A 24,225-nucleotide genomic window follows, 5' to 3' on the forward strand; every position below is an offset into this window, starting at 1 on the left:
CTCGCTTGGCGTTCGTTTTCGTTAATCAGGAACGCTCTTAACTACTTGTTCTGTTTAATAACATTGAGCCAGTGGCATAGATAAATAAGACAAAATGAACCCTGTATCGTTGAGGAAAAGACAAATGAATAGAAATCTCTCAAATTAGGGCAATTTATCCTCAAACGTATGTTTACGTTTTGGATCATTAATAGGGTTGTAACTAATGTTCGACTTCGTCGCATCACAATATTCGTGTGATTGTAAAAAAAAAAAACTTTTTTTGAAGATAAAAGTTCAGGTGAAGCTGTCTGAAATTTATAATGACCAAAAACTACGAGTTGATTTTTCTTGTGAAAAAACAAAGTTGCAGCTTTGGGGCATATAAACTTGGCAGTCAGGCAGTTCGCCACACTAAATCAGGTTAAACGCCCCATTTGAGGTAATTTCAAAAAAAACTATTAAAAATTAGCTAAACTAACGTAAATTAATACAAATCATAATATGAGCAACAAATCGAAACCAATTTTACTCTAGCAAAACGTAAAATGCTTTAAACTGCGTTAAATTGTGTCCCTCTTACCTTTTACATTACGGTTAAGCTGTAATTACCTCTAAAAATTATCTCAAAATGGCTTTAGTGGCGTAAAACTTCTTTATGCAGAAATACTCTTGAAAAAGTCAACGCAGCTGCATTGTTGCTGAAATCAAGAAATACAGTTGCTTGAGTGATTTACCTGGCAAGGTGTGTTACCCCGACTTACTCTACTGTAATTTAACTGTTCGAGAAATTGCTCAGTGATTTTTTATACTTGCCGAAAAGGGTCCTTTTGACCTTTTTGTTCGAAGTAGATCTATTTCAACTCTTGATAAGCCTACTTTTAAACTTGACTTTTAATATTTTTTTTAGAATTTTATTAGTTTATCTATATAAAATAATTTTCCTCTTAACCGAATCTAGCAGTTTCACTAGGTAGAAGCTCAAATAGACATTTTTCAAACATGACTAGGGATACTGCTCTTAGCCTTGGTTTCGCTGAGAAAAATGAAGTTTTCAAAAATGAGTACATTCACGCTTTCAAATTTTCTTGAAACCTTGTGCATGAAATATGAGAACTCATATTTTCAAATAGTGTGCTGAATTATTTCATATTCAAAAATAAGTACATAATACTCAATTTTGAAATTATTACATATTCAAAAGTGAGCACAAATAAATCAAAAATAAGCACACATGTTGATTTGAGTATTTGAATGTTTCAAATTTGAATACCACTTAGGGTGCATTCGGAAACAAGGATCGATCGCCTCGGTGCCACCGCAAGCGTTCGGAAACGCCTGCGGTGGAACCGGTGACGTCACTTAACAGCGTTCGGAAACGCTGCGGTCGTTTTCTGGCGGTCGACTTGGTAGCAATCTGTCGCACCGCTGTCTGGAAGCGGTTAGCGAAATCACAAACGTCACGAAGTCTGTGTTGGAAAATCCGGTCGTGTTTCATATTTTGATCGTAACGCACGCGACTTTCCCATCACGAAAGTTACGCTTTGAATGGAGCGTTGTTTTCTGCAGAAATAGAACTACCGCGGTGTAACCATGAGCGTTCGGAAATGCAACTGTTCTACCGGAATTCCTAGAGAAATTACAAATACGTCATAACCACACTGGGCTAACCACGCGGTGTAACCGGTGGATCATTTCCGAACGCAGCCTTAGTCGGAGCAATTTTGACTCGCGATATGTTCAAATTTGAGTACTTTTTCGTCATTTTAAAAATTTTTGTTTTTAGAGTGTTGGGTCGCGGTAAATGGATTTTTAGGAAAAAGGTCGAAAAATTTTGAAACGAAACCCACTTTGCTAGGCCTTATGTCGTTTATGAACCTGTACTTCATGTTTAAATTTGATAACTTCTCTTTTTACTGACCTGGTAAAAAGAGAATCTGGGAACGAACTGCGGGAACAAATCTCCAGAAATCAGGATGCTATAAGTTATGCATATTGAATTGAGAATGACTGCTGTCTCTTTTTCATCTGGGAGAACTATATAACAATTTTTCACCGTTAAGTGTAAAAGTTTGGAAGCGTTTAAAAAGTAGGAAAACACGTTGCAATTTTGCTCACTGCCACTGATTAGTATTAGTTTGCTTAACATTTGTCTTTTTGAGCAATCACATTGCTTTTTGTTCTCACTTGACGGTTTTGATGTTCCTATGATTTTATTTTCCCCTCGCATCCCTCTCAGCACCACCGTCGACCGGACTCACGATACTGCTCCTCTGGCGAAAACAGTCTCCAGATTGCGCCCATATCCTACACACACACACGCATACACACGCACACATACCCACACAAATACACATCGCACACACACGCGCACACAGATACAAACACACACGCCTACATACACTCGTGATTGCGAAAAACATAATTTGAATTCAAAATGTCAAAATTCATTTTTTTTTTCTTGGAACCACACCAATTTTGATACAAATACCAATTTTGTCGTTTCAGTTCATTCAGTCCAGCTGTCAGTAATTTGCTAATCCTTATATATATAACAGCCAATGATTGAGTAACACTCCTGACGTCATCAATATTGAAACTCGAGTTGCGGCATGATAATTTGATAATATGTTTTAGTAACGTTTGGCATGCAGGGAAATGCTTTATTTTGACAGGACTGAACTGGATCCGGTAGCTTAACTGTTTTACTGGTAAGACTGTCATTTCAGGGGAATGAAGAAACGAAAAAGTGGTCAATAATGAACGTTATCTGCTGGAGTTTAGGTTTAATCCACTGGAGTTAGGGTTAAAATGTCACTTATCAAAATACACCAAACAGGCAAGTGCTTCCTTCAAATGAAGAAGCACGTTTCACCCGTCATACCTTGACGGGCTATTTTCTAGTGCAGTAATAAACAAAAAAAAGTGTGAATGGTTTCTTTGACTGCACTGTGACGTAACGTAAGTACCAAGAAGTATTTCCTTCGATGAAATAATGAACATTTTCAAACATAACAATTAAATTTCTTGCCATGACTGAATGAATAAAAGTTTCAAAAACCTACCGTCGGATATTAAAAGAGGAAATTTAATTAAAACTTAATAAAAGATGATGCTTGAAGAATTTTCCACTTTTCGAACGGTTAAAATTAATTAAAACTCTCATAACGTTCCGGTTATAATTTCTAATCAAAATTAATGCAAGATTTTGATTTTAAATGTGAAAATGAGACAAAAAATACATAAGACATAAAAATCATCAAAGAACTCAGTGAGTTTTTAGAATGTGTTGACACTCAGAAAAATTAAAAAGATATAAGGAGGAAAAGAAACATTTAGAGGATTTTTTCCATGAATAAAGGTTTTTCGTAGGACATCTACTCGAGTGACCTTGTTTGTTACAAATTACTTCCACTTTAAAGTGAAGTGCACAGTTGCGTGCTATTTCAATTAAATTTAAGAGCAAATGCTTTTTTAGAATTTAACAGTGGTGCTTCTTTAACAGGAAAGAACTAATATGCTACGCCAATGCAACATTTTTTAAAAAAATATATACTAAGTTCGCTCATGCGGTAGGTCAGGGGCATAGCTAAGGGGGGGGACAAAACCTCCCCCAAAACGTTTGTCTCAAAAAAAGAGAAAAAGAAAAGAGAAGAGAAAGAAAAAAAAAGAGAAAAAAAAATTAAAACGACTTTTTCTGAGCAACAAAGGTCAAAAATTCACTTCGCTCCCCCCCCCCCCCCCCATGCCATTGAAAATCTGCTCCATGAGTGACCCTCAAGTATAAAGACGCCTCCCTCTGCTGCGACAACTTTTTGACAATTGAGTGAAATTTGACACTTTGCTTTAGAAATGAGATTGATTTGCTACATCCACGTATATGTAGTCTTTCTTTGTCATAGATTCTGCAAATTGTTAAATTTGTTTAATTTTATGAGCGGCACAGTGAGAATATTGCATGCAGTCGAATTTGTATATTTCCAATTTCCCAGGAAAGAAAAAAAATCGAGATAAAGAGGTTTGGAGATACGGGGGCTTTAAGAAACTTTATAGAAATTTGGAATATGATGGTGAAAATTTGAAATCGATACCAAAGACAATATGGGCTCTTGATTAAAATTCCTCTGTATTAGTTTTGTTAGGAATTTATTCCTTTATTACATTATTAAGTGCTTTATTGCGAGTTTAAGGAATCATTTTGACAGTAAAAGAAGCTTTAAGCATATCTTTTTCAAGAAAAGTCTTTTATTGTTTTTTGGTCCCTGATTTTTTTTTTTTTTTTTTTTTTTTTTTTTGATTCATTATTTATCCTCTTGAGGTTAGCAATTGCTGAAAATCTAACTTGGCCAATATTCTACGATTTTCCTTTTTTCATCACTTGAAAAAATCTTATACTTTCTTTTCACTCCTATCATTTCGTTTTTCTGAGGAATCGCAATTTTAAGAAAGAGAGCAACCAAAGAGTACTAATCCAGATAGAGCGAAATGGCTTTTAACTTGAATGACGTTTAACCATGAACTTGAAAAGTTCATCTTACATGTCAAACCTCTGAATTTCACCCCTTTACTCTTCTTCCAAGAAAGTGCGCGAAACGAGTGTCCTTTTGTTAATCTTCCTAGAAAGCCTATTCGTGGAACGCATTTCTCCCTTTTTTCCACTGCCTCCTCAGCTCTTGAAGACAACTCCTCTGTTTCTGAGTTGATGAAAATGTTTTTGTTTGCTGCTTTAAAGATCACTGGGCTTCGAATCCGAAAATGATAGCATAACCGGAATTCGAGACGATAGAGGTTTTTGTTGGTCTGGTCTCGTGTGTGTCATAGGTCATAGTCAAAACCTTTGCTAACCAGAGTATCCATTGCAATCACATTGATTTTTCAGCCAGTGTTAACTGCGTATTCTTTTGGAAACGTACAATCTGTTTAGAATAGCACATTCTAAGTGAAAGTTGCGGCATAATGAAGCGAGCAAAACCAATAACAAGCTTTTTTAAACTCAAAGAAAAAAAAATTAAAATGACGAAAAGGATTGCACTAAAAAGAGAAAGTTAACGTCGTCTGAAGAAAACAAAGTTCAGTCTGCAAAGCAGCATTAGTCCCATCGGACCCTTCTAAAGGTGATTTTATTTTAATTCAAAAGAAAAACTGCATAGCATTACATGAATAAAATGTTTAAAACGAAATGAATCTAGATTATTTCTGTTAGCTTGGTTCGCATTAAAAGTAGAAAATAAAAAAGACTTCTGTTTATTACACTCGAAAATTGCTGTTGCTCTCTCAAATAGATATTTATGTAAATTCTAAAGCAGCTAATAAAATTAAAAATGAAAACTTAAAAGGAGAACAGATGGTATGCAGCTTTGAGCGAATAACTTTCTACCGTCTATATTTCTTCCCTATTTTTTTTTAATTCAAATTTTATTAACTGCTTTAGAATTAGCACAAATGTAAATACATAAAAAGCAACATATAAATATAACGATACGAAAAACAATTTCATTTTTTGCGGGTTATAATTCAAGAAGTTTTTTTTTTTATTTTATTTTATTTCATACTTTTAGTGCAAAACAAGTTAGTAAAAATAGGCTTTATAATCTGACCACCGATGAGATTGAAAGTCAAACATTCAGTTTACCTTTACAGGTGGAAATGGAAGTATCTATTAGCTTTCAGGGATGCCAGCTTTTGTAGATGTGTTAACCTCTAAATTAAGCAGTCACACTGAAATGAACTGAACACGCTCATCAGATATTAGATTTCCCCCTGATTTGGATTGGCTGGTTTTGACAAGACTCCGTTGCTAGAAAATTTCACTTTAAATTAAATGGAGGGAAAAGAAAAAAAGGTGACTTTTCCATAACATTAAAAAAATATAAAAAAATTTATTTGCTTTTGTTTTGTTTGACACAAGTATCGGACTTGGGGCACCACATTCCAAAGTATGTAAGATTCATCTCCCTCTTATTTTTTTTAATACTAAAAAAAGTTTACACACACACACACACACACACACACACATATATATATATATATATATATATATATATATATATATATATATATATATATATATATATATATATATATATATATATATATATATATATATATATATATATATATATATATATATATATATTAGGGTGTCCCGTCCATATATGAGAAAAAAAAATTTTTTGAGCTACACTATCACAAGAGGTGTCAAAATTTGCGAAATTTTTCACAGATCACGAAAAAGGTAAAAAAAATGGAATTGCGTGTCATCTTGAGGGCTCTACCGCTCTTTGAAGTTTTGCATATTTTACATTTTTGACAGACCTAAACGATATGATTTAAAAAATACAAAAATAAAGTTTAGAAAGCATTTTATTTAAGAAACTAATGAAACAAAGCACAAGAAAACAAAATAAACATCTTACAGTTTATAAATAATGACAAAAGTTTAGAATTTAAACTTATTTTTGTGTCCAAAATTTGGCATTTCTGCCCGAGATTGCAACCTGGTTCTAACGAAGCCATCTCTAGAAGTAGCGTTAGTAACACTTTGTGAAGCCTGTGTTATTAGTTTAACACATCTTTCCACAGATTGTGAGTGGCAAGGAAAGTCAACGATTTCCAAGCTATTATCTTTTGCCATAATTTGAAGGTTCTCGTTAGAAATATGTCGAAGAACCGGTGGTGCTGTAACCTGACACTCTTGCCAGACAATTATTTCCGTATAATCTTTAGCAGAGAAGTTAATTTTTGGTGTTTTAAATATTCTGCGTTTAGTGCTACTTTCAGCCTCTCTAGCTTTTTTTATTCTTCGTAATGCTAACTCCCGAATGTGCTCCCTATCATCAAACAACATACTGACCAGCAGGTTTTCTGGGTGCGCAAAAAAAGCATTTCTTTCGATAACAGAATACACAACAGATTTCAAGTTTTCGGGTAAAAATCGAGAGTACACAATCATTTGAAAAAGATGTTTGGCTGCTTCCTTAAAAGATGACTTTTGCTTGATTAAGAACCAAACTGGAGCGTACACTTTAACCACGTAGTTAACAAGTAATCGCAAATTTTCTGTTGGATTAAGAGTACTTACATAAAGTCTGAGTATACGATTAGCAGAAGTAAGCCATCTCGAGTGCGCCATTTTTCCAGGTTGGCGATTTGCCAGCTCAGGACTACAGAAACCAGTTGATACAGCTTGACAAATCTCATAAAGATATTTTTGATCCGTGCTTAGTTCATCAACCACATTTTTCGGCAAATTAGGCAAATTACCATCCACCGCGCAAAAAGACAATGTCATTTTATTTTCACAACCAGCTAACTGTTTTCCAATAGGTCCGGAATATTCTTTAGGACCCAAAGTGCAACCATCTAAGGTCAAGAATAAATGACGAAGGGGTAATTCGTTGGCATGAAGCATACACACACACCATTGCAATGGTCTTTCCAAATACTCCTCTAAATATTGAATCACGCCACCCTTCCAACCGGTGTTTATTGCAGTTCCATCACATCCAACGCAAATCACGTCTTCTAAATTCAAGCGTTGACCTTCTAATAGAGCTGTAATCGAAGTTAGAATTGCCTTTGCAGTGCCACGACTTGGCGTTGTGTGTCCCAAATAAATTGATCCGGGTTCTGCTAAAATTGAGATGTGCTCTTCTAAAATTTCTTTGCGATGGTAACGAGCTCCTATTTTCTTATTTATCAGAGTCTTGTCTTTACGTCCATCAAAGTAAATGCTTTTTATAACAATACTTCCAATATCTTTGGAAGCTTCTTTCCGAGCTTTAGCTACAGATCTGTGGATTTTGTTTTTATCAACAACTAGAGTTAAATCTTCTTTTGAAACCAAGCCGACATCAGCTAAAACTGCAGAAGCAACAGCAGCAGCAGATCGCGTCGACAAACCGTATCTATCACAGACCTTAGCAACTGTTGGCAAGATCAGTGTATTCCTATTTGTCGTTGAAGTTGATGGTGTCCCTGTAGAGGCCGTATTCGTCTCTGTTATGGGATACGTTTCTGGAGAAAATTCACGCATCGAATCATCATCAAAATTTGCTGAGACAGAATCGTTATTTTCAGTAAAAGACTTTTTTGCTGCCCTTTCAAGTTTTCTCTGCTGTTGTTTCATTAATCTAGCTGTTTCTTTCTTATCGACACCACTTATCACCATTTTCCTGTCATTTCTTTGATCCAACAAGAAACTTCTCTCATTGATGGGAACTTTTTTAGGTTTTAAACACGAGCAAGACTCAAATACAGGGCACTTACAAGCAGCAACGTCGAAGAGCTTCTCAGATGACTCTAAAAAGCACTTCAGTTTATTTTCAAAACTATCACTTCGTTTGTTTTTGGGGTATCGTTTCAAATTGACGTACTTTTCGAAATAGAATTTTAATAATTGAATTACTCGTTCCTTAGTTACGATTGGAATTGAAGCTTTTGTCCAAATACTGTTGATTTTTTCAGAAACAATTGTATATATATCTGAACTGGAAGGGTCCTTTCCATTATGCATACATTTCTGTTCGCTCCTGACAAATAAAATAAATTTTATGACGTCTTTTACAGTAGGTAGCTGCCGATCATCAAGTTCCTTGTAGGGTCCCAGTATAGCACAAGTAGTCTCACTACGTCTCGAACTCATGACTTAAAACTAACAGAATCGGCATATAACACTAACAATTGCAACTGTACTTTTATAGCATTAAAATTACTTTGGCTACGAAGAAAACACCCGTGAGTCAAGCCAAGAAAGCCCTCGAAACAAGTAAAAGGAATTAGCAAGTTGAAACCAAACAAAGTCGAAGTCGTCAGTAACATATTGTTGCATGCAAATCGAGACGTGGCGCAAAGCTTCGTGGACGATTCTACTGCGGAAATGGGGGTTATTCCCATATAGGCATTTACAGTAGTAATCGCCATATGTTTTTTTTTTTTTTTTCTGTTCGTGTTGATATTAAGAATCACGATCTTTTTATTTCAGCTGTCGAGCTTTTATTTCACAGTAAATTTATAACTTTATTCATAGTACTTCTTTTTCAGTTGCCATAAAAATGACAATTTTTCAAAACTTTGACGATCGGTAGAGCCCTGAAGATATAATTTTATTCTATTTTTTAAATCATTTTTGTAATTTACGATCGATTTCGCAAATTTTGAGAGGTCTTGCATTAAGAAAAACGGAATTTTTTTTTTCGGGACACCCTAATATATATATATATATATATATATTAGGGTGGTCCTTATTTTTGAAGTTGTAGATAATTTATACGACGCCCCCTCAATTTGTTCCATTATACAAATAAATGATCCATGCAAAATTTTAAGTCAATCCATGAATATTAACACGTGCCCCTAGGTCCCCCTTTTTTGAGTTTTGAAGAAAAAATTGCGGATTTTCTCATTTTTATGTAAAAATATTCCTAGGTTTCATATTTAAAGTAATTTTGAACCTCAATAGATGTTGCTACTTCCCGACCAACCATTCTCTCACTTTCATTCTGTAAAATTTTACATATTACATAGAGTAAATGTACACCAATGGCCTTGGGACAGGCATAACGCTATTCGCGCTCGTTTCAAACCAAGCGGCAGGGGAACATTTCTTTCCACCAAGATGGACACAATGGATTCTAAAGACCATTAATGAATGATTTTTGACACCAACAAATTGCCTCCTCCAGGCTTTGGGGGTGTTAATTTAGAAAATTTTCTGTGTATGTAATAAGTGCGGCAAAAGGGTCACAAGGTTTCCATGCTATAAATATAAGTAATGACAATTGTATTTTAATTCGCTGTTTTTTAGTTATATACTTAAATGTTTATTCATTCTCATAATTTAAATTTTGAAAATTCCTCGATTACCCTACCATAAAAATAAACTCTATTTTCCATATCTATTAAAATAATAATCATATAAATTTTAAAAAAATCCAGATCGTAATAATGTAAAAATCTATACTTTAAACTGTCTTCTATTTCAGTACATAGTCCTTTAGTATCATCAAATTCCTCTTGCAATTCACAAGATTTAGTAACCGAAATGGGTATCTATCCTAACCTGTTGAACCTTTTTTCTACATCTGGTCTACCACAAAGCAAAAACTTGACAACTATTGAGATCTGCTCGCATTTCATCAATGTTAGACAAATGCCATATTAGGGACAAAGATGCTGCTCATTTATTAACAGCCTATGTAGATGCAGTAAATTTAAATCCAAATAACCTTATGATCAATCGTACATCCCTTAAGAGAGCAAGAGAAAATCTTATCTGTTTGATAAGTTACAAACACCAAAAGATGTTTTCCTATTTGATCCTGATTCATGGCAAAATGAAGGAAAATATTTAAATTTGAAGAGATATCGTTAAAATGCTGAAAGTTGTTAATGATACAACTGAAAGAGGAGCACAATTACTCGAAGAATTTCACAATCAATTTACCAAATATGAGTCACAAAAGCAATTTAGTATTTTACAGACACTCCAAGACTATCGGGAAAAAAATGCACACGACTGAGATACATTGAGAAAAGTGTACGATTAAGGTAAAGTTTCTAATGCAATATTTCATTCTTATTCAAAGTAAAATCTTTAGACGATATGAAGTAATTAAAAAGATTAATTTTAGTGCTACCTCGCTGTAAAAATATTTTGAAGACATAGGAGAAGCGATGTACGGGGTCTGAAGTAAAAACTCGAAGATTTATAAGAAAATTATCAAAAGTGTTAAAGTTCAACGTCCTAGGGGCACGTGTTATTATTGACCGATCGAGTTCAAATTTTGCACCGATTACTTTTTATTATATTGTCACAAAACTAGGGGCGTCACTTGTTGAATTCCAAAAAAAAAATTTTCCCATATAAATAAGGACCACCCTAATATATATATATATATATATATATATATATATATATATATATAGAAGAAGTAACCCCCCCCCCCCCGAAAGTCGGGTCTAGCTACGCCTCTGCGGTAGGTGCACTGTGCAAGAACTTTTACGTTGAAATATCTTAACAGTAAAGCTAAAGCTAAACCTTTTTTTTTTTTTTTCAAAAAATGGTTGTGGTAATTTTTGTTAAATAAAAGTTTTGCTTTGTTAATATATTGATGACTGTACACTGTTCTAAATGAACTCAGCACAATTCAAAACGTTCCAATCCGTCAAAATTCGAAATTCCAAAAATTTCGATTTCCGATACTTTTTTCTAGAAATTAGTTGTAAAAGAAAGTAAAAACTTGTTCTTGGTGAGCTACTTTGTAACAATAGCAAGTAAACTCCATAAAGAACTGAGTCTGTATGTTGAATTTTTTTTCATTCGAAGACATTTGAATCAGCAATTTTCGTTTTGGGTACATTTTCTATTTTCTTTATACTGCATGTATGTATGCATCTCACATTGTTTTTGTGTGTTCATTTTTTTTTCATTCAGATGTTTTTTTATGGTTGCTGTTGGGTTTTTTTTTTTTTTTTTTTTTTTTTGGAAAATTTGGTTGAATTTTTAAATTTTTTCAAACTAAATTTTTTTATTTGAGTCCGAAATAAATATTCATTTTAAAAAAATACGAAGAAAATTAAATGAAAATGTCAGTTCATGAAAATAAAGTATTTATAAAGTTGAATTGAATAAACCATATATAACTTACGAAACTCATTCATAACCGTACATATTTTTGATTTTTGAATTTTAGGTATTCAACAAGAAACCATCATTACTGGAAGAAAAGAAACGTTCCTTTCGTTCCGCCGCTACCACTGTTTGGAACAGTCTTGGATTTGATGTTAAAGGTACGAGGTAGTCCTCAATGCTGTAACATTTATTTATCTTACATTGTGTGAATTTATTTTGTCTGCATAGTCATATATTTAAACTGGCATAAATTTAAAATATTTTTATCAATATTTTTTGAATTAAAGTGTACTAAAGTAGTGTGCACTGCTGCCTCGACAAAATGACGAATTTTGTCGGCACTTGAGTCAAAATTAGAAACTTTGACTCAAGTGCGTGCACTGACGTTAAATTGCTTCTCTGATTTAACGTCAAGGGGGCTGCAACAGAATATGTAATAATCAAAATTGTGTTACGTGAGCTGCTGATGATAATGAGTTTGTTTATGCATTTAATTACAATACCATCCTGTTTATTGCAGACCATTGTTTTAAATACAATTGTTTCATAATTTTGATTTTAAACCTACAATTCAGGTTAAAATCAGTTTTTTTAAATAATTGTGCTTCAATCATAACTTAACACAATTTATTCTTACTTCGTTAAAATAAAGAGGAATAATCGAAAAAATATTTTTAAATTTAGGATAACTCATTAGTTGTTGTTGTTGTCATGTGCCAGCCAAACTGGCAATTTGGGATGTGATGCTTCACTTTTCCAACTATACCGTAATTTGATGTGAAGTCTGACTTCTACAGTACATACATGCCATAAGAACCCTTGTATAGGGTAGGCAACCATTCACAGCATAACAGCACATTCACACAAAGAAAATACAAGGCTATTAGAGCAAAAGTACGTTCATGCCCAGGCCGGGATTCAAACCCGGACCTTCCTGTCGCACTCTGACTCTTCTGATCACAAGACAAGGCAGGCGGCAACTCATTATTTAAATGAAACAATTGATCTAATTTTTAAGTGTCTAACATGATTATTTCATCATTACGTGAAACCTGGACAAAAATGTTAACTCCAGAGATCGTAGTCCTGAAATTCCTGGCAAAAAGGAATTTTGTCCCAATTTTTAGCTTTTTGTCCTGATATTCCTGAATTTTCTAAAAATATAGGAGAGGGTGGCCCAAACAGGTAGGTTGCCGAAAGCGGGTAAGCATTCGTATGCCGCCGCATGGTGTGCAAACTGCGATGTATGCGTATAACGTGTTTACCCAAACATCCCCCGAGTTTCAATCAGTCACGGCGAAGCAGCAGGGAAATGGCATGGGCTAACCAAGCTTAAAATAAGAAAAATGATACATATATCTAAAAAACTGAAGGTATGTAACTTGTGACCAGTCGAAGACAAGTTAATTCTTTTAAACGGCAAGTATATTTCGTTATTCTGACACCATCCACTTACAAACTAGGATGGTCATTTTGTTTGTTTCTTTTTTTAATTTAAGGTTATAATTATGGAAAAAAAAACACTTGCCTTTGGGCAAAGCAGGTAAGACAAAGCGGGTATTAAATCAAAACGGGGATTTAATCATATATTTATTCATAATGTTTTGGCACATGTGCTGACTTAGATCTTCTATTTCAGCAGGATAAGTATTACTTTGTTTTTTATGATAGCCATGAGTTAGTCTATTCATTTAATCAGTCATTTCTTTATGTTTTATAAAAAAATGACTTAATTGAACTCAATTTAAATTGGATGAGTATATTTTTTTTTATATATTTTTATAATGGCAGTTAGCTAGTCAATTAGTTTGATCATAACTTCATATTTGATGGCAAATGTACCAAATCACACTTAGTTAAGCTTACCCGCTTTACCCGAACGGCTTACCCGCTTTAAGCTCCCTGATAGGGCATAGCTGGTTTTTCAAGTGTTTGTAATGTTTGACAATAAATAAATATTGGGTTTAAAGTAATGCAAAAATCACTATTTATTTTGAAGTTCAAGAACACTGCTAAGAAATAAAACCGAAGTTTTGCGATAAAAATCCAAAAACTACAACTTTTTAGCGTTCTTCGTTAACCTACCCGCTTTGGGTCACCCTCCCCTATATATGTTTCATTTATTTCTCAACTAGAACACAATATTGCCAATTCTGCATCAAAATTAACTTATATCGCCAAAAATTTACTCTCTCAGAATTTGTTCCGTGCTAGCATCAATTTCCAATATTGCCGAAATACCTTCTTGTGGTTTGGAGAACAAATCCAACGTTCTACTTTGCAATTGTTGAACACTTTTATAAAATAACTTGCTGCATTTTATTAGCATTATCCCCATAGTGGCATATATAATCACTGTGCCCAATGCGGACGCAGTGGGAAAAGGCAAGAGGTACAATGGGGCATTGAAAAGGGCTCATTAAAATCAGCTATATTATCAAAACATATTTGGTATTAAGAGTGCTCTCAAGAAGTAAAGTAACAAGCCCATGCAGCATAAAAATTTATTCAGGAATTACAAAATTGCATACAATGTAAGAAGCAAAGGTATAGATTACATACCTACATAGTCACCATACTTATCGAAGCATTTGTTCCAATGGTACACAAAACCATTGCAACTAGCATGAAAGAAATTATCGTCAATGTAATGAAACCACGTCCCGGCGGATTGCTGAACTGCACAAGTTGACTAAAATATGGCATACTTTTGAAATTTTTAATATTTGAATTAAGAAAAAATAATTTTTTTTCCACTGTACCGTGTCCCGTCCTCGCATGCGTTATACCCCTCTCCCTACGTATCTCCCATAGATTAAAAATGATTTGCCGTAAAAAATTGAACTGACGGATGTATGATATGTATAACCGGGTTTTTATTTATTATAACGTTCAGACTAGAAATATGAAGTTTTAAATTTTCTCTATGGATTGTGACGGGTGTTGATGTTTCTCGGTAGGTTTTGAAATCGAAGAGCTAGCAGGTTTTATTTTATTTCATGTTTTTTTTTTTTTTTTTTTTTTTTTGTCTTCATTTCAAAATTAATGGCATGTGTCACACGAAAAGAACTATTTTTTCCATATTACATTAAAAACAGGGCTGCGAAGCCAGAAGGAAAATAACCGACTCCGACTCCGGCGAATTTTGGAACCTCCTACTCCGATTCTTGAAATTTTAAACCTTCGATTCCTTACTCCGACTCCGACTCCTTTACCTCAAAATCAGTCCGACTCCGACTCCACAACTCCTACTCCGCAGCCTTGATCAAAACACAAAAACTTGTTATGGCAAATGATTACCTTAGTAGCAAGCAAAACAGCGAAATTTTACAAAAGGAAAATTTTTCCTCGTCACTTTAACTCATATGAGGAAAAAGTGGACTGATAAGTTTCTAAATTAATAATAATGTTACATAAAATACAACCCCAACTCAGTCATTTCATCTGAGGGCAGCAGTTTCATGCGTTTTAGCACTCATCAACCCGAAATAGGAAGTAACTGAACTGGAGGTGGAAAACCTCTTAAAGGAGCCAAGAGAGCCATACAAACTGGTAGCTAATGTAGAATTAGCGCACCAGACGAGTGACAGCGGCAATGGTGCTGTTCAACCGCAACCGTTAGCTACAAGTCTGTATGGCTCTTTTGGCTCCTTTAAGAGGTTTTCCACCTCCAGCGCCTCCTTCCTATTCCGGGCTGATGAGTGCTAAAAAGCACGAAACTGCAATCTTCGGATGGAATGACTGAGCTGGTGGTGTATTTAATGCATTTCTGGAGCTGCCCTGGCTTAGGGCGGAAACTTATTGCATAATTATAATGTTCAACTCCTAAAGTTATTCATTCTGCAATTTTTACATAACATGTGATGTCAATTATAATCAATAAATAAAAAATGTTTCCTAATTTAGTTTCTGACTGTATTTTTGAATGAACTTTTTTTGGTTGAAACTTCTCTTTAAAGAATTCATAAATTAATATCAGTTTTCCATTTTCATAAATATTCATGAATTTAAAGACCCATTTTATTTTCTGAATTTTAGTACTTTCAATATCATGGAATTAAAATGATGTATAAAAAAGAAATACTTTTTTCAAAAAATCTTCCTTACAATAATAGCCATTATATAACATAAAGATTCAGTTGAGTAATTCTACTCCTTTGTAATATTATTGCACTTTTTTAGAACTCTAATGCAGCAGATAAGCTTTTCCTATAAAATAAATAATTTTGATAATTCGATTATTCCAAAATCTCAACCCTAAATGTACTTTTTTGATACGTATCTCTCTAATAATGAAATCGGAAGATAAAAAACATTATCTCGCATAAGTTATCTTAATGGCAAATGGGCATTGCTTCCTACTTTAAAAGCCTTTTACTTACATCTTTAATGGGGTTGTTTCCTTCAGTCAAAATTGGTATTTTTTGTCAGTGAAATTGATAGAATAAGCAAAAAAAAAAGAAATAACATGGACCCAGAAAATACTTTTATTTTCCTAAGAGTTATTTTTTAATTATTATTTTTTTTAAATGTCCAATTTTTCGAACAAGGCGTGGTCTTGATGACGTCACAAATGCTGCTCCTTGGCGCATCTTTCTAGCGTTTCCACGTTAAGATAATTAAGAAGCGAGTTAAAAATATTAAAACACACCGATTTAAGTAATTTTTTTAAAATATTAAACTTAAGCAAATTATTTAAAAAATGGCCAGATCCTACGTTTTTAAACATGCTCTTTCAGAAAAAATTATTTTTAAAATTTTGGAAAAGACCCCATTCTTCGCTGATTTGTTTGTTTTTTTTTTTTTTTTTTTCAGCTTTACTTTGTTTTATTTGCTATTGTTTCTGTGAATAGAATATCAGGTATTTCTTTGTATATAGGCACTATTTTATAACAGCGTGGATTCCATTTTAGAGGTTGAAGTAATGAGAACTACATTTGGGAAAAAAACAAGAGTTATATTGTTTTTTTTTCTTCATGCAACTGAGATTTGTTGTTGTATAATATACAGATGTTGAAGTAATAAATCTCAAGTTTGTCCAAAGTGTTATATTGGAAATAGTTACGTTTTCTGTGCGGGACAGAACTATTTAATGGCATTTTAAAAACAGTCACGATGCTGTAAACGTTAAAAATAATTCCATTCGCTTTTACCACTCAAAGATTTCCTCTAAACAACGTCTATTATATATAAAGTGAAGTTATAATAATTTCTCTTATGTTTATAATGTTATTAAGTTTTTGCGTTATAAAAATTTTAATGCAGTGGAATCTGCTTAATTAGACCGTCGATTAATTGGACCAGCCGCTTATTCGGACCAAATCTTAAATAACCAAAACAAATCCTATTATCTAAGTCTAATATTATTCGCCTTTTGGAACCAAAAATCCGTTTAATTGGATTAAAGAACACGAGAAAAAAATTGAAAAAAAACTAAAAATCGCTCGTTTGAAACGAGTTTCAAGTGCGTCAACGAACTTAACAGTTCGTGCAATAAAAATTAATAATGGTCCCTTGAAACTTTCAATTAAATCCAGCAATATTTGCAGGAAAAAATGGTTCACGTAACTTCCAGTGCGTGGCGGCACTGTTCTAGCAAACATCAAAATTACAGTGATATTTCAAATTTCTTCAGTTCTGTAAAAACGTTCAATAATATATTTTTTTTGGAAAAAAATTTAATTGTAAAATAAGTAATTTATATACATTTCATTGGAATTTTTGATAACCGATTAGTACTTTTTAGCACTTATTTTTTCACTTTCATATTTTTAGTTACTTCTGGTTATTGTATTGAAAGCTACTGAATAACTAAACCCGTATCGGTCTGAACACGTTACTGAACGAGTGTTAAAAGATTATCCGCTAAATTTAATTAATTTTTTCATGGAAAAATTTGGTAAAAAGCAATTTTTCTTCTTTGTATTCTCACCATACATATGGAGCTCACAATAATAATAATAAGAGGATGAAAATGTTTTGTGTATAGCATTTTCGGTCAAGCTGCACAGGTCTTGTTCGCTTAGTTGGACTAGCCGGTTATTAAGATCAAACTAGTCCTTTCATAATGGGTGGTTCTATTAACCGGAATCGATTATATAGTCAATTCCAAGCGAATGTTATGATGTTATGCGAATTGTTTTTTAACACACTTTTAGCTTCACTTGTATGTTTGTGAGTAACTCTCCTTTGGACTCAGAGCTAGTGGCTTATTACTGTTAGTACATTCCATCACTTTATGAGCGTTCGTGGCCGAACGGTCTAAGGCGCGGGTCTTCGCTGACGTCCACCTCCGGGAATTATTGGGCGTGCGTACTAATCTCGTCTACATCGAAATTAAATTTATAATCTTTCAATTCAATTTTCGCTCACTTTTTGTGATCGGATTTTTTTAACATTTGGAATGCAACCTCAGACCAGATGACAATGCAATATTCCATAATTAAATATTTTTTAATGATAAATTATTAGTTTATTCTAATTAACATGCTTTTATTAGCTTAAATTGTATGTTTGTGGATATGTTTGTAGGTCCATCTTTCCTTTGGACAAATAGCCAGTGTCTTATTAGAATTACTTACAATGTACAAATCAGAGCTGCGGAGTGTAACAATGTTTGCACATGAATTTACCAGAAAGCATTCAAAATGTCTGATGCAAGTAAAGTAATAGTTTAAAAAACTAAAAAAACTCGCTTTTGTAGCAAAATGAACTAAACAGTAAAAATAAAATAACAGTTTAAAAAACTAAAAAAACACTCTTTAGTAGCAAAATGAACTAAAAAGTTAAAAATAATCTTTGGATGACAAGTATATTAAGTAATTGACCAAACACTTAATTTTACTGTAGTAGAAAAAAAGCATGGTGGGCTTCTTATCAGTTGTCTTAAATTTCTTACACTTGTTATCCATGCAAAAATGTAAATAGGCAGCCCCCCACGCTTTTTTTCTATTACAGTAAAATTAAGTGTTTGGTCAATTACTTTATATACTTTTCATCCAAAGATTATTTTTAATTTTTTAGTTCATTTTGCTATTAAAGCGTGCTTTGTTTTTGGTCTTTTAAACTATTATTCCCCCCCTCCCCCGACCCAAACGAAAAACTTGACGGACCGAATCACAGCCTTCTTTATATCAGGCCTACGTGCTGTATTGCGCAATCGATGTCACGTGACCTCGCAGAGGCGATGAGCGGTAAATTCCCTTTAGTTCAAACAACGTTCGTGGACTAGCTGATCGTTGCAAAACAACTCTGGAATTAGTTAGCAAAGTAATAATTATTCGAAAAGTATGTGTGAATGTTCAGTTTACGTTTATTCAGCAGTCTTTTAATGAAGACTTGGAATGATGTTCTTTTTCTCTTTCTTTGTATTGTTGTGCTTAACGCTGCAGAAACCGTTGGGATGCTTTAGTAGTGAACATTTAACGTTTTAACATTTCCGAATATGTTTGGAAGCTACATTTTTGGACTATAACATGTTTTCAAGAAGGTAAGTCTGTTTATCAATGCTTTTTTTTTTTAAATAGAATCGATAATAAAAAATAAATACTAGTTAAATTATTTTTTAATGATTTTTTCCCTGTAAGGTACAAATTTTTATGTGTGGTTTTTTTTCATGCTATACATTTTCATTACTTTCGATTTTAGTGACGAAGGTTTTTAGCCCCCACTTTGGGTAATAATTATATTTTGTAAATATTGTTTCAAGGAACTTTTTAGCATGAATTGTCTGAAGAGTGCGTTCTATTAGAATACAATAAATAGCGGCATTTTAAAAAGACCAATTGTTTTATATTTTAAAGCAGCTTCCATTACTGTAAGGTACTGTATTCTATTACTGTAAGGTACACATTTTTATGTATGGTTTTTTTTATGCTATATATTTTTATTACTTTCGATTTTAGTGACGAAGCTTTTTTGCCCTCAGTTTAAGCAATGATTTTTTTTTTTTGTAACTAATGTTTAAAGGAACTTTTTACATAAATTATCTGAAGAGTGCAGTTTAATAGATACATTAGACCGCGGCTCTTTAAAAGGGCCAACTGTTTCAACTTTTAAAGCACCTTCTATTTGTACAAATATATTTCAAAATGTTGTGGAAATTTTTTAGGAGGAATTCGTATCAAATGAAAATTAATTAAAGCTTTTAGCAAATATTGGCGAGCCATGCATTAGAAATCTGGTACATGATCATTACAAACTTTGGTCTCACAACATTTTCCTGATTTTGCGAATGTAATGCAAACGATTTATAAAATACTGTTGTACAATGATGTTCCCATCAATTTTTCTGAGCGTTTACTACCAGTAATCCATTACGCACAATTTGTGCATGTGATCAAATGCATGTCATAATATGAAAATTTATGAAGCTTGAGGGTATACGCTATATGTCTAAAAAATGCTTGAGAGTATATGGCGTATCGAGTATACCGAACACCACAATTGAATAACTTTTCAAAAAAAAAAAAAAGAAGAATGAGAAGTTAGTAATGAAAAAGTAGGTAAAAGAAAAATAAAGGAGTTAACTCACAATAAATAGATTTCCAGTAAAAACTTATGATAAATCCATACATTTTTTGCTCTGAAATATATGCATCAGTATTGTCATAATATAGTATCAATTCTTTGGTTTGTTTCATTTGTTTAGATGTTTTGTAATTATTACTGGGTATTATAGCGATTCATTTCTCAAATGTATGCTGTTTTTTTTTATCTTTAACAGTTAGAAAAATGTCTAAATATATAGGTTTTTAATTCCAATTTATATTATTGTTTCATTTGTTTACATTTATATCAAAGAAAATCAATACTACTGCTAATCATTCGCGGAAAAAATTATTATTAGATTATGAATAACAATATGCACTTCCCGTTTATCTTAACTCATTTTACAATTTACAGTAAGCAAAATTTATTTCGTACTTTCTTTTACGTTAGGATTTAAATTTCAAGAGTATTTTCTTCATATCCATGCAAATAAATTTTCATTTTCCTTTCTTATCTGTATATTGTTGCGTAATATTTTAATGTGTCATATGCATACAGTTTAATTTACTATTTAAGAACTATTTGTGTCGATATTAAATCCTAAACGATATAAAGTTTTAAATGGGAGATGTATCAGAGTATTTCATGTGAAAACCATTTACTTTTTCAATGGATTAAAAAGAAATCTTAAATTTTTATTCACTTAGAGCTATTATGAGATGTAAACAAACCGCCTTCACGGGCGGCCATGTTGAATGAGCGCGCAGGCCTTGTGTTAAGATGGCTGTGACCGAATGCACAGCTGATGGCTCGCAGGTTGAGCGTTGCTGCATTATAGTACTTAAGCTATGCCCGTTTTGTTTTACCATAGCGACTTGATTTTTTTTTAAATAAATCCTCCACTGTAGTGGTATCTATAGTATTTTGTTGACACTTAATTTGATAACCCCGGATTGCACAAACACGTTGTTACCGCTGATAAGAGTGTGAACAGCGATTTTCATGATAACTAAATATAGTCAACTTTTAAACAGCAGCAGAATTCTATTTAAGTCATTAATTTAAATTCCTGTTGCAAAGATGAATCTAATGTCGTTTTAACAAAAACATCGTATTCTTGTGCTGTCATAATCGAAGGTCATACTGTGACGGAAATTTGGTTTTTTATCCGTAATTCTTTTTGATACTTTCTCTCTGATATTCTCCAGGAAAATACCGATTAAAAGCTTTATTTAAACATTGCTTTATCAATTTTTAGGCGACTAATTTAATTTTTAAGGAAGAATGCAAGATTTGCGGAACTCTTGAGTTATCTCTATAGAACCTTGGAGGTTCTGCGAAGCACAATTTGAGAAACGCTGATCTTTGTCTGGTACGGGTGCAAATTTCTTTTTCGTTATTTACTATATAGCTGAGAAAACTGTGTGAGACAATTACTTCTAAACCCCTATAGCATTCACAATATCTCATTCATCATCATTTTTCACAAAGGATTATCAGTTATTTTGAATATAATAGGTATAAATATAAAGGTACATCGAAACAAAGGTTATTTGTATTTGTTTGTTGCAATGACCTTTTGTTGTTTACATATAACGTTCTTAAATAGTGTTACAAATTCTGTAAGTAGTAATTATTTTTGTGATTTTCTTGTTGTAATCTAGCTAAATTTGGCGTTTATTCTATTATTTTTCAACTAAAATTATCTTAGTAACGTAACCTGTAAATAGCTTCTTGTAATGTACATGCAACCCCCTGACATTTGACTGAAGTATACGGTCTCCCTATTTTTCATTGATAAGATTCGTGAATGAATAAAAAGGAAATACGAGAAGCATTTCGAATCTTGTTGAAACTTCTCTTTCGAGATTTACAAATAGACAGGCGGCGAGTTCAAAGTCTCGACTGAGCCGTTGCACTGAGTGTATTAGCTCTGTTTTGTGAAGCCTTTTGGGCTGTGTTTTTGTGCATTTTGATGTGAATGCGTGTGTTACCGTTGAATTTACGGTTTTAATCGATATTTGCCTAATTGCTATGGTTAATTTAGCATTTGTTAACTACATTTCTTGTACATAGTTGTACAATATATCTCTAGTGTTTTCTCAAGAATTGTGACGTCATTCAAAGAAAGTTTGAAGCTGCACCGAACGTGTAACAATAGTTTCCAAAAAAATATCATCTTTTAAATTAACAAGACTGTGTTCACAACTGTGGTTGTCAGTCTGTAACGATGGAGTTGGCCCAAATTGCTAGAGTGAAACCTCGATTTCATGTTCCCTGAATCTACAGTTTTTTTCCACATTTAACGTTTTTTCATCGGATCTCATCATCAGTTTTGCTGCTATGTATTTTCCGTATTTTAAGATTTCCCGCATTCAACGTTTTTTAACCCAGTTCCTTGAGAAACATCCTGTGAGGAATCGGCACTTCACTGTATTTAAAAACAAAAATGAAACTATAGGGTTTTTATTTATTTATTTTATTGCTTTTTCTCTATCAGCCTCTTCATGAAACTGAACTCAACAGATACAGAAAATACGGACAAATTTATGGGTAAGTTTATTATTGAGAAGATTAAAAAATGTTACTATACTGTTTTTATGTTGAAACATTGTAGATCCTATACGAATTTTAATAATTTTTATATATTTTTTTTAAGTCACTATGAAGGGACAAATCCAGTTTTATCTATAGCTGATCCAGTGCTAATAAAAAAAATATTGGTGAAAGATTTTCTCTCCTTTCCAAATCGCAGGGTATGTAACAAGTCTATTAATGTATATGCTGGTGTATGTATCAGTATGTGTTTGTATCAACATATATATGTATGCAGGTTTGTAGTTGTAAAAAAAAAAATTCGGAGGACTTACCACAAGAACAAGTAGTTTGAAATTAAGTTACATCAAAATTGCATTATTTTTACAGGGAAAAAAACAAATATTTCATGGAATGACGTTCCTCTACTCCCCTCCCCCCTCCACTACAGCACTGTGTGTATGTATGTATGCATACATGTATGTTTATTTGTAATTCCTCACCCTTCTGCATGATTTTCTTCTGGCAGTGATTTTTGACGATATTATATTCTTGACGACAAATAAAATTTAGAAACTTACTCTAAAAGATATACTTGCTTTAGATATACCCTCTTTATCTCTGACGTCATTCCAGAATTAAGCGTGCTTTACGCTAATGTCATCGTAGTCAACTACGTCGACATGATTGATTAGTTTAATAAACAAGTTGACTGAGCCGCCACTTAGTGTCAGAATTAAAATTGGATCCAGGGATGCCATTGGGATTTTTCGCAAAAACGCAAGATTGACGTAATAAAATTAAAAAACTCTAGGAAAAAACGCAAGATCGTGTAAACGATAAACCTCATTCTCTTTTTTGTAAATAGTTCGTCAATTATTCATCTTAAAAATAATTAATTGCAAAATTGTGAGTGTAAATATTAAAACTGATCGCTCAATCTTTAGGAACAGTTTCTTTAAAAAAAAAGTGTAAAAAAAATCGCCAAAAAAAAGTTTCATTAATATCTTAACTTGATGCAATACACCTACTGTCTATCGTGATAGTACATGATAAACCGGAAAGTTGTACAATATAAGAGACAAATAACATCCGGGGCAAGAACAGAACATCATATTTTTTGCCTTTCGCAACCATTTTAATAAATTTTAGCATTTACAATCTATATTGCTTAGCCAGAAAACTACATTTTAGTGAAAATTTTAGGGCTATTTTTTTTCAAGTATTGATTTTTTTCGAAACAAAAACGGCAGTGAAAACTTTTTTCGGAACATTTAGATACATCATGCATTTTATAGTTACTATTTTAATTGTGTCATTTGTCGTAACGTGGCACCAGTTTTCCCAAACGCCGTTATAGAAGGCAGCCACTTGGTCTCACAGCCTATTATCTACGCTGGCTAGAGCCAAATGTTTTCTACGAGCCAGATTTACTTGGGAACAAAAAGTTAGAAATCGTTTGGAGCCATGTCCGGCAGCATGCGCTCTTTACATATATACGTCCTTCTTCACAGTTTCAACACCATTCCCTCCCGTTGCCGTTACTCATGAACGTTTTCCCGTTTGCATTACTCGTTTGTTCATGAATT

General features: G+C 33.1%; 1 protein-coding gene across 1 annotated transcript in view; it reads left to right on the forward strand.

Moving 5' to 3' along the window:
- LOC129223061 (cytochrome P450 3A8-like) overlaps positions 1 to 24,225 on the forward strand; it is a 367,737-nt gene that overhangs the window by 315,399 nt on the left and 28,113 nt on the right. The window contains exons 2-4 of the mRNA XM_054857625.1: positions 11,673 to 11,769; positions 22,602 to 22,654; positions 22,761 to 22,857. Coding sequence (XP_054713600.1) covers positions 11,673 to 11,769; positions 22,602 to 22,654; positions 22,761 to 22,857 — 247 coding nt within the window. The remainder of the gene's footprint in view (positions 1 to 11,672; positions 11,770 to 22,601; positions 22,655 to 22,760; positions 22,858 to 24,225) is intronic.

The sequence above is a fragment of the Uloborus diversus genome, chromosome 5, assembly GCF_026930045.1.
Source record: "Uloborus diversus isolate 005 chromosome 5, Udiv.v.3.1, whole genome shotgun sequence".
NCBI lineage: Eukaryota > Metazoa > Arthropoda > Arachnida > Araneae > Uloboridae > Uloborus > Uloborus diversus.